Source organism: Anas acuta, chromosome Z (assembly GCF_963932015.1).
Source record: "Anas acuta chromosome Z, bAnaAcu1.1, whole genome shotgun sequence".
Classification (NCBI taxonomy): domain Eukaryota; kingdom Metazoa; phylum Chordata; class Aves; order Anseriformes; family Anatidae; genus Anas; species Anas acuta.
In genome coordinates this window covers 45,110,928-45,124,021 of record NC_089017.1, presented here as the reverse complement: position 1 = coordinate 45,124,021, position 13,094 = coordinate 45,110,928, and the positions used below count along the sequence as shown (strand labels likewise).

General features: G+C 45.5%; 1 protein-coding gene and 1 long non-coding RNA gene across 5 annotated transcripts in view; both read left to right on the top strand.

Moving 5' to 3' along the window:
• Window positions 1–3,770, top strand: part of LOC137847671 (uncharacterized) — a 38,148-nt gene extending 34,378 nt beyond the window's left edge. The window contains exon 4 of the long non-coding RNA XR_011091025.1: window positions 3,193–3,770. This is a non-coding gene — a long non-coding RNA (uncharacterized lncRNA). The remainder of the gene's footprint in view (window positions 1–3,192) is intronic.
• A 1,040-nt stretch (window positions 3,771–4,810) lies between these two features.
• SLC12A2 (solute carrier family 12 member 2) overlaps window positions 4,811–13,094 on the top strand; it is a 62,765-nt gene continuing 54,481 nt past the window's right edge. For 2 of the 4 annotated variants that reach the window (XM_068665984.1, XM_068665982.1), the window contains exon 1: window positions 4,812–5,651. In XM_068665984.1, coding sequence (XP_068522085.1) covers window positions 5,037–5,651 — 615 coding nt within the window. In that variant the 5' untranslated portion in view covers window positions 4,812–5,036. Of the gene's footprint in view, window positions 5,652–7,855; window positions 7,922–13,094 lie in introns of those variants that run through there. The other 2 variants (XM_068665983.1, XM_068665985.1) reach the window with 2 other exon arrangements.

The following is a 13,094-nucleotide window of genomic DNA, read 5'->3' as shown; positions in this document are numbered from 1 at the left end:
TGAAAAGCTGAAGTTGTGTCCAAATATATAAAACAAAACCAAAACTACCACCAACAAAAAATAGTAAGCATAACAAGCCTACCCAAACAGAATCTGCAGGAAAATAAAGTAGTAAGATCCTATCTCTCACACTTACCTGGAACAGCAAGCCTGTCAAGTCTTGATGATAAAAAGAGCACTGCAAGAAGATAAAGCTGTATCAGGCAGCCAAAATGAGTTATCATCTCCCTGCACCGTGGAAGAGGCATGAGAGGTTCCTCTGCTGGAACTCATTGCAAGGCGTGAATAGAAGGGTTCTGCATGAACAGCAACAAAACACCAAGTTCAAATGGCACTCAACCCTAAGCTCTAGAGAAGCTCAAGGATGAAACTGCTGAACTCTCTTAAAACCGACACTGGGCCTGAGGACATGAACTTTGGAAATAAGATACCTATTTTTAATAATTTGAGGGGAGATCTGTGGATCAGACTTAGAGGTTGTTATCAGACAATCTGAGAAACTGTAATAAAGAACAGAATCAGTGACCATATTGGTAAATATCACCTTTGAGGTGTCCTGAATCTTCTCGTTTTTAATGTTACTCCTGGGAGTTTTGGAGTCTCCTAATGAATTTGTCAAAATTGGTAGCATTCACAAGCCTGTAGGTAAAGATTTGTTGAAAGGATTTACATGTTTTTCTGAAACACATTGAATAAGGTATCTTGTCAAAGACTTATGGAAACTAAGGAGCCTTGAAGTAAGATGGATGGTCTGTGTTTTGATAAATACCTGGTTTCAAGATAGGAAAGAAAATAGAACTAAGTGTTCTGTTTGCACAGTGAAAAGAGATCCTCAGTGGACTCTCAAGTTGGATCACTGTGCATGTCAAAAGGGATCCAGTAGAACCACAGCAGCACAGGGATGTGTGGAACAGCATCCATAGGTGAAAGGAGTGCACTACAATGCTTATGGTTGGGAAAGAGGCAAGAGATCTAGTGAGAGTCTAGATACCAACCACAATAGTCATAATGTCATAAAGAGTTTGTGCTTTCCTGTATTTCATATTGGGTACCTAGTGAACTCTATGGAGTATCCACTGAAGATGGCAAATGGCAGATTGCAAGCAAAAAGGGATGCTTAGATGTGGAAATCCCTGCAAAAGGACATTGCAGAAACTTAACATTTTCGTAACATCAGGAGGAAAAACAGACAAGTTCATGGAAGAGAACGCACCTCTGGCTCAGGTATGCCCTTAGCCACAATGTCTTGGAGGCTGGGAAGGTACCCGCAAGACCAATGCTTGCACTGCTCTTAGTCTTTCCTTGGTGGCCACTGCTTCAGGCTGGTGACTGGACTAAATGAACTCTTCATCTGACCCACTACAGCTCTTCTGTTTCGGTGTTCTTATGTTTTAGGTTCATAGGATGTTAGACTCCTTAGTAATGCTGACAGCCATGCCAACAGGCCCTTCAGTCCTCCAGCCCTCCAGTCAGAAGGGTTTATCTGGTGACAAGTTGCATCTCTAATAGTAAACCAATTCCATCTGGTATTCCTTCTGTAGGTGTGTGTGTATGTGTATTATATATGTCTACATAAATAATAATCTAATGTTCTTTACTTTCTAAACTACCAAAACCTAATTTGGAACTTTCACTAGTGCTTTTGCATCTTTGACAGGACACTGAAACCCTCCACAGTTCCTCCACACTTTGTAAATAGTAGTAATATTTGGTGGTAAATAATCTTAGCTAGCATAACAGTAATTTATTCCTTACTGTTATTTGATGTATTGGTTTTGTTTTGTTCTCCAATGACACCCAGACTCTACTATGTTAGTGCTTCAAATAGTGCTATGCCATGAAATGTTTACTTGAGAGCTTAATGTGAATATCCTTCATTTTTTTCTTCAAAGTGTATTTTTTGGAATCAATGACACTTAGCAGTCTGATAGGGAGTGTGTGCCTTCTATTCCCACTTACTGTTACAGATTCGCTCACCTTTCTCAAGGCGATGTGAAGTCCCAGGACTTTATCAAGACGTGGTACTTTTATTCGTGTGTTTCCTGTATAGCGGTATTTAATCCCTTCCATGTTTTCAGTTCTGAGTGGTCTGTTTTCCTTACTGATCTTCTTTCTGTTCTTCAGTCCTCTGTTTCCTTGTCTTTTGTCGGGACTGTGGTAGTATCCCCAAGTCTTTGCTTCCTACAAAGCCAGTATTCATCATCATCTCACATAACGTGCACTAGGTGCACACAACAAACTTCATTTGCTGCGAACACTATAGCTGTCATTTCCTTTAATTCCCATAAGGCTCTCCCTCGTGTGGATTCATGTGCCCCTACTCCTTTCTCATTAGGATGATGTGCTCTATCCTAGGGCTTTTCTATGCCCCATTTTCTTCTTACTTTCCACCTAATTCCCTCGTTCTGCTTCTCAGAAGGCACCCCCTCTTGAAGCTTGAAAGGCAGGGTTCTATCTGCCACCTGTTCTGCTCAGACCAGTGGTTTGGCTGCCCTCAGTGTGACTGAGACCTACCATCCCTCAATTCTGGGAATGTAGAATTGCAGGACTAGCTAAATGTTCAAGCGATCCTTCACAAGACAGAAGAGAAGTTGGCATTAAGCAGGCTGTAGGCCTTGCATGTGCAGCCCATACATATCTAGCCATACCCACAGAAAACTGATTTAAAATAGTTAAGTATCCTTATATAACCCCATTGTACCTAGGAGTATGGGAGCTTGTAGAAGCTGCCTCACTTTTTTGTTGTTGTTGTTGTTATTAATAACAGAGAATTGATGGAAATCACTAATGACCATTTCCAAATCTGTATTGCTTCCAAACCACTTACCAGAGGACAAATTTTCTGCAGGTGTGGATCACTGTGTTTATGTCTGCTTATGCAAAACGTATGGTGGAGAATTTTCTTTTCATCAGCTATTCAAGTGCTGTCTGCTTCCTGTTCTGATGTCCTTTATTCTGACTTTTTATCACCCACTGTTTTTGAAGTTCTTGCCTATTGGCAAAAGTCAAAATTGCCCCATGGTTTAACCTTTTACTTTCCAGTTCTCTCACTGATTTTCTTGTTTGTGCTTTACACTCTGAAAATTTCCCAAACTGTTTCTTGTTATCTGTTACTCTCTAGAGCTTTGGAGTTTGTTAAGAAACGTATCAAAAAAAAAAAACCTGAGGTGTATGATTTCTGTTCTTTTGTAGAATAGTGTCTGAACAGGAAACACTCACAAAAGCATCAGTGTTCCCACCTTTGCAGCCTACTGAAGTGTCCTCAACTCTTTTATGCACTCATCTATAAAATTGAAAAACTTCTTCCTCTACGTAATTGTTAAGAAAGAAAAACAAGCTTTGTTTTCAAACTCCATCCCCTTTTTTGATGGATTATGTCACCAAATTTGTTGTGAATTCAAGTAAGACATCAGAGATGCAGTGAGCTAGAAAACGGATGTTGGCCATCAGACTTTGCTAGGCAGAAAGGAAAAACATTTTTTTAAAAAAAGCATACAAAACAAAACAACACAATTAGGAAAAAAAAAAGATTCGACTAGAACCAAGAAATACGAACCAAAATGTTCTTGAAGTGAACTGGTGCCACTGCTTGACAGGACTAACTTAAGTGAATGCTGTGAATGTTAGCTGAATGATTGTTAATTACTAAGGAAGGTGCTTTTTGGTGTGTGTGGGGATGGACGGATGGACAACGATGACACTGTCGCCTAGCTCTCCCGCTACTCTGTAAGCTATTACCTTCAAGAATAAGGAAAATAAAACTGAACGATGAGTTGGCCGGTCTGTTAATTTCTGTCTTACGGGGGAAGCAGGAGGATTTTGTGTAACTGAGGTTCAGCCTCAGCAGTAACTTAATGGATTATCCAGACACCTACACCCGACTGAGGTTAAAGGAAAGGTCAGAAAGGTTGCATTTTTTAAAAAAACTGAAGCACGGGTACGCTTTTAGGGAAAGAACACCTCTGGAGAGAGCGGGGGGCAGGGCCGGCAGCACAGGACGCAGCCGGGACGCTACCGGCACCGAGCTGCGCCGGGGGCAGCGCGCTGGGTGAGCGGCTTCACAGCGCCCATCTCCCATCCCCGTGCCAGCCCCACACCCTCCCACACCCTCCCGCCTTCACCGAGCCGCGGGAGACCGAGAGGAGCGAGAAAAAAAAAGCGAAAAAAAAAAAAGCGGCGCCCGGGGCAGCGGCAGGGCCGGGCCGTTGGGCACCCGCCACCTGCGGCGGGCGGCTCCTGAGGCGGCGGCGGGGCCGCGGGGCTCCTCTCGCGAGACGCGGCCCCGGCCGGGCGGGCTCCGTGCGGCGGGCAGGGGCCGGGGGGACGCGGCCCCGCTGCCGGTGCCGGTGCCGGGGGGGGGGGGGGGCGGATGCGGTGCCCTCCGCCGCCGCTGCCGGCCGCGAGGAGCCGGCGGCCGCCGCCCTGCCTGCCGGCGCTCCGCCGGGCCGCGCCTAGCGAGGGCGGGCGGAGGCTGGCGGTGCCGGCGGCCTCCCCGCCGAGCCGGGAAGCCAGCGGGCGCGGCCCGGCCGCCTCGCCTCGCAGTTCCCCAGCCCCGCCGCCGCCCGCCCCGCACCGCCCGCCCCTCCTCCCCCTCCCCCTCCCTCTCCCCCTCCTCCTTCTCCTCCCCGGCCGGGGGCTGCGGGCGCCGCTTCCTTCCCGGCGCCCCTGCGGGGCCCGCGCGGCGCTGTCAGGGCGGCGCCGCCGCGTAACGGGCGCGATCGGGGCGAGGAGAGGGAGGAGGAGGAGGGAGGCGAGCGGCGGCAGGAAGGCGGGGAGCGGCGGGCAGGGAGGGAGGGAGGGAGGGAGGGCGAGGGAGAGGAAGGGGGCGGCGGCGGGGGTCGGGCGGGGGGCGGCGGCCGGCCCGGCGGCATCATCACCTGGCGCTGCGGCGGGGCGGCGCCTGGCGTTGTCTGCGGCGCGCTGCAGCCCCGGGCGCTGGTTGGCGGCTTAAAGCAGCGGAGCCGCCGCCGCCGCGAGGGGCGGTCAGAGCAGCCGGGGCCGCTGCTGCTGAGCGTAGCGCTCGCCCGCGGGCAGCCATGGAGGGGAAGCAGCAGCAAAAGCAGCAGCAGCAGCAGCCCGGACCCGGCCCCGGCCCCGGCCCCGGCGAGCTGAAGGTGCCGGGCGCGGTGGGTGAGGATCCGCGCTGCGAGGAGGGGAAGGATGCGGGCACGGCCGGCGGCGATGCGCTGGGCAGACCGCTGGGACCCACGCCGAGCCAGAGCCGCTTCCAGGTGGACCTGGTGGCCGAGGCCGCCGGGCGCCCGGCCGAGCCGGAGCCCCGCAGGGCGAGCGGGGAAGGCGGCGCGGCGGGGAAAGGCGGCGAGGAAGCCAAGGGGCGCTTTCGGGTGAACTTCGTGGACCCGTCGGCCGGCGACGAGAGCCCCGGCGAGCCCGGCGGCGGCAGCTCGGAGGGCGCCAACGTCAGCTTCCAGAACGGCGGCGACACGGTGCTGAGCGAGGGCAGCCTGCACTCGGGCGGCCACCACCACTACTACTACGACACCCACACCAACACCTACTACCTGCGCACCTTCGGCCACAACACCATGGACGCCGTGCCCCGCATCGACCACTACCGGCACACGGCCGCCGACCTGGGCGAGAAGCTCATCCGGCCCAGCCTGGCCGAGCTGCACGACGAGCTGGACAAGGTGAGCGCCGGGGGGGCTGCCCAGCGCCCTGCGCCTCGCACCGCACCTCCGCGGGCACCCCTCGGCCTCCTGGCGGCGCTGCTCCCAGGGCAGCCGGCTGCGGGTGCCGGCCGAAGGGCTCCCTTCCTCCAGCTCCCCCCTCCTTCTATTTATTTCATTGCATTTTATATATATATATATATATGTCTTTTTTTCCCTCCCCCCCTCCGTGCCGCAGTGGGTATTCCCCCCGGCGGGCGCCAGGATGGGGAGGAGGGAGCTGCGAGCGATGGAAGCGGTGCTAAAAAAGGAGGAGGAGGCGGCGGCAACGCGCGCATCGCCCGGCTTTCCGCGGCCCCTGCTTTTTGGGGATGCCCCTCCTCGTGGGGAGGGGACTGGGGGCACCCTGCACCATATGGGGGGGTGCTGGGGAGGTTTGGGAGCCCAGCGTGCCCGGCTCCAGCTGCCCTGCAAAGCCCGTTTGCGCAGGCTGGCAGTGCTGAAGGGCAGGCTGCGGGCGAAGCTGCACCCGCTGTGTTTTTGGGGTGATGAGCCGCGTGGAACCATCGCAGCGCTGCTTTCTTGCAGCATCGGGGCGCTTGGCCGCGCGCTAGTAATAAGCACACATTTCAGCGGGTCTTTCTGCTGGCACAGGGGAGCGATGTGGGCCACATCCTAATGAGGCGAGGAATGCTCTGCTCCCAGAACTCTTTCCATCCTGCCTCTCGCTCCTTCTAGGTGGAAGCCCGTGAGAAAATGTCTTCTGAGACCCCTCGCACCGTTGTTAGGCGGCTTAGCGCGTCTGTACTGACTTAGTGTTTTTATTTTTTGTTGATTATTTAGCTGTGGTTTTTTGAAACTGTGGCTCTGATAAAGGCGATTGTTAGTTGCAGGAAAGTATCTCTGTGGCACAATTAAGATTAGATATCGGAGTAATTACAAACAGTAACAGTGAATTACTGTTGCTTCTTAGGTCTTCTCATGACTGAGTTATATGACATTCTCTGAGTTGGTGTGGAATGGAAATGGACGATCACTGTCTTGTGCCTGGGGCTAGAGATGCTGTAAAGAAAAAGCCATGCTATCTGCGCAGAAACACAGTGAATCTTTTTCAAATTTGTCATACCTGGTTCCTAACCGGATGAGAAGGAGTAGAAGGGAGAAGTTCATTAGATACTCTGTTCAGTAAGCAAAACATAACCTGAAATTCTGAGCCTGGCAGGTACTTATTCAGTGTGTTTACACAATAGCAGTTAAGGAAGCTCTTTATGATACCATTAAGACATTTTGGTGCATAACCAGACTTAGTCTGGAACTGCACTTTCTATAAGTGTCTATAAGTCTGTAATTTCTTTGTATTTAATTTAAAGGATGGCATGCAATTTTCTTGGTGGGTTGTAGCTAAGAAGAGCTGTGGACAACTTAATTACTGAATCATTCTCAAAACAATTACATTGTAAGCATTATTTAACTTTAAGTATTAATTTCTAAAATGTCCTTAATTTGATATGCAGTATGGATAGGTATTCACGTGAAGAAGAGACTTTTTAAAAAATAAGTAATTCCCCCCGCCTTCTTAGAAACTTGAAAAGTTAACCCCTTTCCTTAGCTGTGGGTTTTTGTACTAGCTTACCTGTACAGCATGTATGTCAAAGGCTTAGTGGGGCAGCTAGTATAAACATTCTGGTCCAACTGAATGAAATTTAGACTAAGTAAAGACCTATACTTACACCCACAAAATACTTGCTTTTCTGTGGGAATTGTTGTTGGGTTTCTGTCCTGATCAGCTTCTTGGATCCAGTGCATCAAGATGGGCAATTATTTTGCATCACAACTGATTGAAATGTGTTCACCAGCCATGTGGTTTGTTGCTTTGAATTTAGCTATTTCACCTTGCAGGATGCTTGCAGTGTACACTGGCTTCAAAGGTAAACACATGTTGAGAGGCAGAGTTACAGTATTGCTGGTGCTAGTAACAATTAAATAACTTTTTTTTTTTTTTCATAGCCTTGTTTACAAACTTCATATGTCTAACAGTTCTTCTCATTCTGTTCTCACAGAAAAGCCCAACACGGGGATGATGCAGTTTGAGGAAGATACACATGTACACAAGAGTTTGCCTTGTCACTATAGAATAGGTTTCTAACCACCTCAAGTGTTGCAACTGAAACTCTTAGAGTAGAAAGGGGTTGTTCTCAAAACTGGTTGTGGCAACACAGGTGGGAGATGCTCCAGTACTCATGTGGATGAATTGCATGCTACTGATCTTGGTCCCTCACATTAAATTTAAGGTGAGGAGCTTGTTGCTTATCAGTGGCTGCAAATAGGCACGGTGATCAGTTCGTTGCTTACCCACTTGGTGTACATTAATCTCTCCATCCTCTAGAGAGATGGCAGAGGGAATTTTGTCATACTGTTACAGCTGCTAATGTCGTAGATAAGGTGATGCTTTGCAGGAGCATCGGTCTCCAGAGATGTAGAGCTGTGAGGATGGTTATCATTAACAAAGAAGTGGGAGGGAGACAGCATACTGTGCCGCGCAGGTTTTTGTTGCAGTTGCAACACTGTGCACTGCCCTGAGGAGGATCCACTGAGAGGATCTCCTTCAGTCACAACAAAGACTAAAGTGTCTTAGCTTTTCTTTTCTTCTTATGTTTCAGTAGTTTTGCCAACGACTGTAAGTAAGCCTACAGCCTGTAGAATGCATTCTGTAGGCCTTTGTCTTCCTCAATACAAAAATCACTGTGCTCTAATATAGACCTTACAGTTCTGGAAGGCAAATGCTTTTAAAGCTTTCAGAATTTGATTGTTTAAATTATTCGTTACTGTGCATTAATTTGTATTTTTTTTTTATGTTGCATTGCCTTAATTAGGGAGTTTGTTTTTTTGGAACAAGAAACTTAAGTCTGTGAATGATTCTGATTTAATAACGCCTTTTGTTCTGTCACTTACAGCTGTGGTAAGTAGATGGTATGTAAACCAAGCCCTCTACTGGTAGCTTTGTTCTGTTGTTCACTAAATACTTACTGAAAGTACTAGTTGGTTCCTTTCACAGGCTATAAGATGGTGATCTCAGAGGAAGATCTTTCTCCTGCCTAAAGTAAACGGGGAAAAGGGGGAAAAGCACACCAAAAGACACTTAGATGCACAACTTTGCTTCCTCAGCCACAAATAAATCTATGCATCTATCCTTTGAATTTGGAGACAAGAGTAGGAATAGTGTTACTGATTGTCTTGATGCAAGATTCACTCTTTCTCGCTTTTTTACTCAAGTTGGTTTACTGATCCTTGTAACTGTTCTTCAGTCTTTGATTTGTATTTTGTTGAAAGCTCTTAACTTAAAACATTCAGATGCATATGGCACTACTTCTTAACAAAGAATGTGTAATCTCTTGAAAATGGTGTGAAGGGATGCAAGACACAGACTCCTGATGGCTCTTGAACAGAAGGCCTTTATTGCTGTTTTTTCTCCACTACATATACTTTCTCTGTAACCCCATGTGCTGTACATGTGCCTGAATTGGTCATACAATGGTTAGAGACCCTCAGACACTGACCTCAAGCCAGCCAGCAATTGGCCACTGCGCAAAACTCATCTTTAACACTGCAGCCAAGTTAATCTCGACCTTGCTCAAGTTTTTGTTTCTAGTATTTATTTCCTTGTTATTTCTAATTCAGGGACGTGTGAAACAGCACAAAGCCACCTGTGAATTCCTTTCCCGCGATAGTGAATGGCTACTGTGTCTCCAACTTTTTTCTAGTGCTTTTCTCTGGTAGTCTGTAAAGAAGACAGCCTGGTTAAAGATGCATAGAAGACTAAAAGATGATTTTAGCCTGTTAAGTAGGCTGACCATGTTATGTGAGGTCTGTCTGAAATCTGCTTTCTCCCTGCTGCCCCTTTTAGAAGGCAGGAACTCGTTTGCAGGTAGAACTCTTTTTGCAGCACATTGCCAAAGCCCCCAGTCAATCAGTGGGCCTCTTAACTCTTGTGCTGGTGTGGTTTAATTCAAATAGCTTCTTTTCTTTCTTGCTCTATATATTTGTAAGGAATTGCATTTCTTTCTGAATTTCCATCTTACTAAGATGAAACATGAGAAGCTCTCTTATTCAGGCTTGGTCATTATGCTTTCAGACATCCTAGAAACTTTTCATTTGTAATTATTCTCGTTCTCACTTTTTGAAGAACAGTGAGCTCTGTGCACCTGCACTCAGATGTGGCTTTTACTAGCTGTGTTCAAAACGGTCTTTCAGTGTTGTTGTTTTGTTTTGTTTTTTAATCTATGTAGAGAATCATCACTTTACTTATTCTGGTACCACACAATTTTTGCACCTCAAGGGTCATGGTGATAAATGATATTATTAATCACTCCTGTTTGCAGTAGTTGTTCATATTAGTCCTCTAGGGTTTTTTATAAGGGCCATCTGTATTTTCAGATCTGTTGTATGAATCTCTTTATCACATCTGTGTGATGTCTTTAGTCTAAAACACCTGTAGATTAACAAAACCCTTGTACAGTCTTCAGCCTTCAGCAAACAGCTAATACTGTTCATACTGTTGTTTTTGCTTTGTTCCGGAGACACTAGAAATAACTGAGCTGTTAACAGGATATAGTTTGAAAATGCAAGTGTGGGCTGCTGCTGAAAGGTGTAAACTGCTCTATTCTCATGGTTGTGTTTGTATTTATACAGCTTAAAGTTGGATCTGGAAACCAGTCTGGTTTATGGAAAGCGACCCCTACCTTGTTATTTCCCTCCCCCCCCCGCCTTCCCCCCACCCTCCAACTGCAGAAATCTTGTACTGCATGAGGTGGGTTTGTGCCCTGGTACAAAACAGGAGTTGTCTTCATTTTGATGGCACAACTGTGTCAGTAAAAAAAAAAAAAGTGTTGAGCATGCACCCCCAATATATGTTAATTTGTAGATTACACACATGTACTCCTCTACTAATATTATGTGTACTATAAAACATGCACATAAATAGAAGTTAAAGGATGAGATGGAGATGAGAAAAACTGCTTCAACAATAGTTTTAAATTTTGTTTGTCAACATTACGAAAAAATACTTTATTCTCACACTCCGGTGGATCGTCCTGCACACACATTGGTTTGTGTGCATCCCTCCTTGGAGATTACTGCAATACACTGAAACCCCTGAGCACTAATGTCAAAAGAAGAGACGACACTGTAATTTTCCAGTGGAGTGCAACTAGAGAAGGAAGGAAAGAGGCAGTGCTTGTTCAGAGCAGCTTGACTTTTAATAAGCCAATCTTAGCTCCCATATCATCAGTATCAGTAAGACATTCAAGACCAGAACGTGAAAGAGCAGCACTAATTTTTTATTTGGCTAGGTAGCTTTTCTTTCAGCATAAGCTACATCATAACTGGTTAAAAAATGAGGTGATATGAAGTGAATATTAATCTGCAGTATAACTTTTTCCCCATTTGGTACTGTACTTGATTAGACATCATCTGACTTTCATTCCTGAAGAATATTCTTGCAGAGAAGGAGGTTGGCAAGATCGCTATCTCAGAATAATTCAAACCAGTATACTACATCTTCAGCTGCATCCTTCAGATTTTTTCCTGAAGTTCCACATAATACTCAAACAATGTGGGCAACCACAAACCCGTCTGCTTCCCCTGTGCTGCCTCCCTCCCTCCTTTCCTCCCCACCCCTCATGCCCCTGTTTGGCATAGGTAATGGCATTTACAATGTGTTCATTTGTTAACTATTTTTAAACAAAAATCTTATTAGTGGACTTAGAATTGTTTGCCTTTCAGTATTTTGGAATTTATCCAGTTCTTACAGCTTGAGCACGTGGAACATCTTTGATTTATTTCTCTACTTCAGCATGCTGATTAGACCTGATAAACTTAATGAATTGTGGTTGGTTGTTTTTTTTCTCCATAAAACACATTTTTTGTCTGATAAATTTAACTGAGTTAAAGATGTAGTGAGTTTAAAAAAAAAAAAATCCAGTCTGTCTGAAGCCTTTTTAACAAGGAAGCTCATCTCACGTCTTCATTCTTGCCAGCTAATTTTTCTTCTTCAGATGAACTGCTTCTATTTTGGATTATTCAGGCTTTTGAATTCAAAGGAAATAGCAACATATGTTGCAGCTGTGAAGAATATGTCAGTGCCAGGTTAGTGTTTCAACTTACTCCAAGGGGTTTACATGGTAGAGAGACCCCTAAAACCATTCCAAGTAATCTTCTTTGGAGCTGTAAGCAGTTTGGCAACTTGACTTGAATGCAATGTTGTGCCAGTACAAGTGCAGTGCTGTGTGAATGTACCAGCTCAGCTCTGTGCTGGCTTGCGGTACTGTGCCATTAGCTGTATCTACCACATTGTGGTATGATGTTAAAAATTCAGTCAGTGTCCAACTGATTTTAATTACTTCAGTGGGCTATCTAGGCTGTCATAAGAAAATAGGTTAAATGTAACTTTGAGAAATTATTACAATTTTTTTTACAAATCAATTATTTGTAATAATAAAATTTTAATATTTGTTTAACAAATTATTACAATTTTTTTTAAGAAGTCACTTTCTAAATGTAATTATAAGGTTGTGTCTGTACTGTAACATACTTGCTCCTCATTCCCCACCTCTTGACTGGGAAGTGCATCATGTTCTCTTTGTCAGAAATACATGGCAATTGGAAAGTGAACAGCAAGAATTATAAAAATCTTCCTTTTGGGGGAAGAAGGGTACAGAATGCAGAAGATGCCTTGGGAATTTGCTGAATTGGAAACAAGTTCTTCAGAAAGATTGAAACAAGAATTCTCCTTTGTATTTATTGACAGAACACTGAGATTCTCAAACTACTCAAGTATGCAAAACTGCTATGCAAGTAGCTTGCTAATAGGATTTGATTCAGCTTTATGCAGTTAAATGCTGCATCTGCTTCATTCTGGAGAACAAGAAAATAGTATGAAACGTGAAGGGTCTCTTAACTGTTCTGTGTAGTAGACATGTCTTTTCAGAGATCAAGTGAAAATTGAGTGTGTTCAGAACCTGATTTTCCCAAGGAATCATTTCTTTTTGTGTCAGAGGAGTATGACAGTGGACAGTAATGAATAATTATTTAGATAATCATTCACTAGTTGTAATGGTTCTTCTGGAAAGGATCAAATTCATTGGTGTAGCAGGGGAACTAGTATGATTTTGGAGGGCACTGGAAAGGTATTCTAGCTTCCAGCTTGGATGTTCTTCACCAAAAGAGCCTAGTGCTCCCCAATCAAGACTTAAACAGAGGGTAAGGTTTGATCTAAATTGAAAAGGACTTAGGTTTATACAAGAACAGGAACTTCTATGATGATCTATCACAGTCATGACTCTTGTACATGTAGTGCATGTAGGTGAAGCTACATGCACTTCTTCCTCATAAAGCTTGATGGATTGGTTACCCCTGCGTGTGTGCAGGAAGCCATACCTCTGTTTTTTTCTAACTTAATGGTGCAAT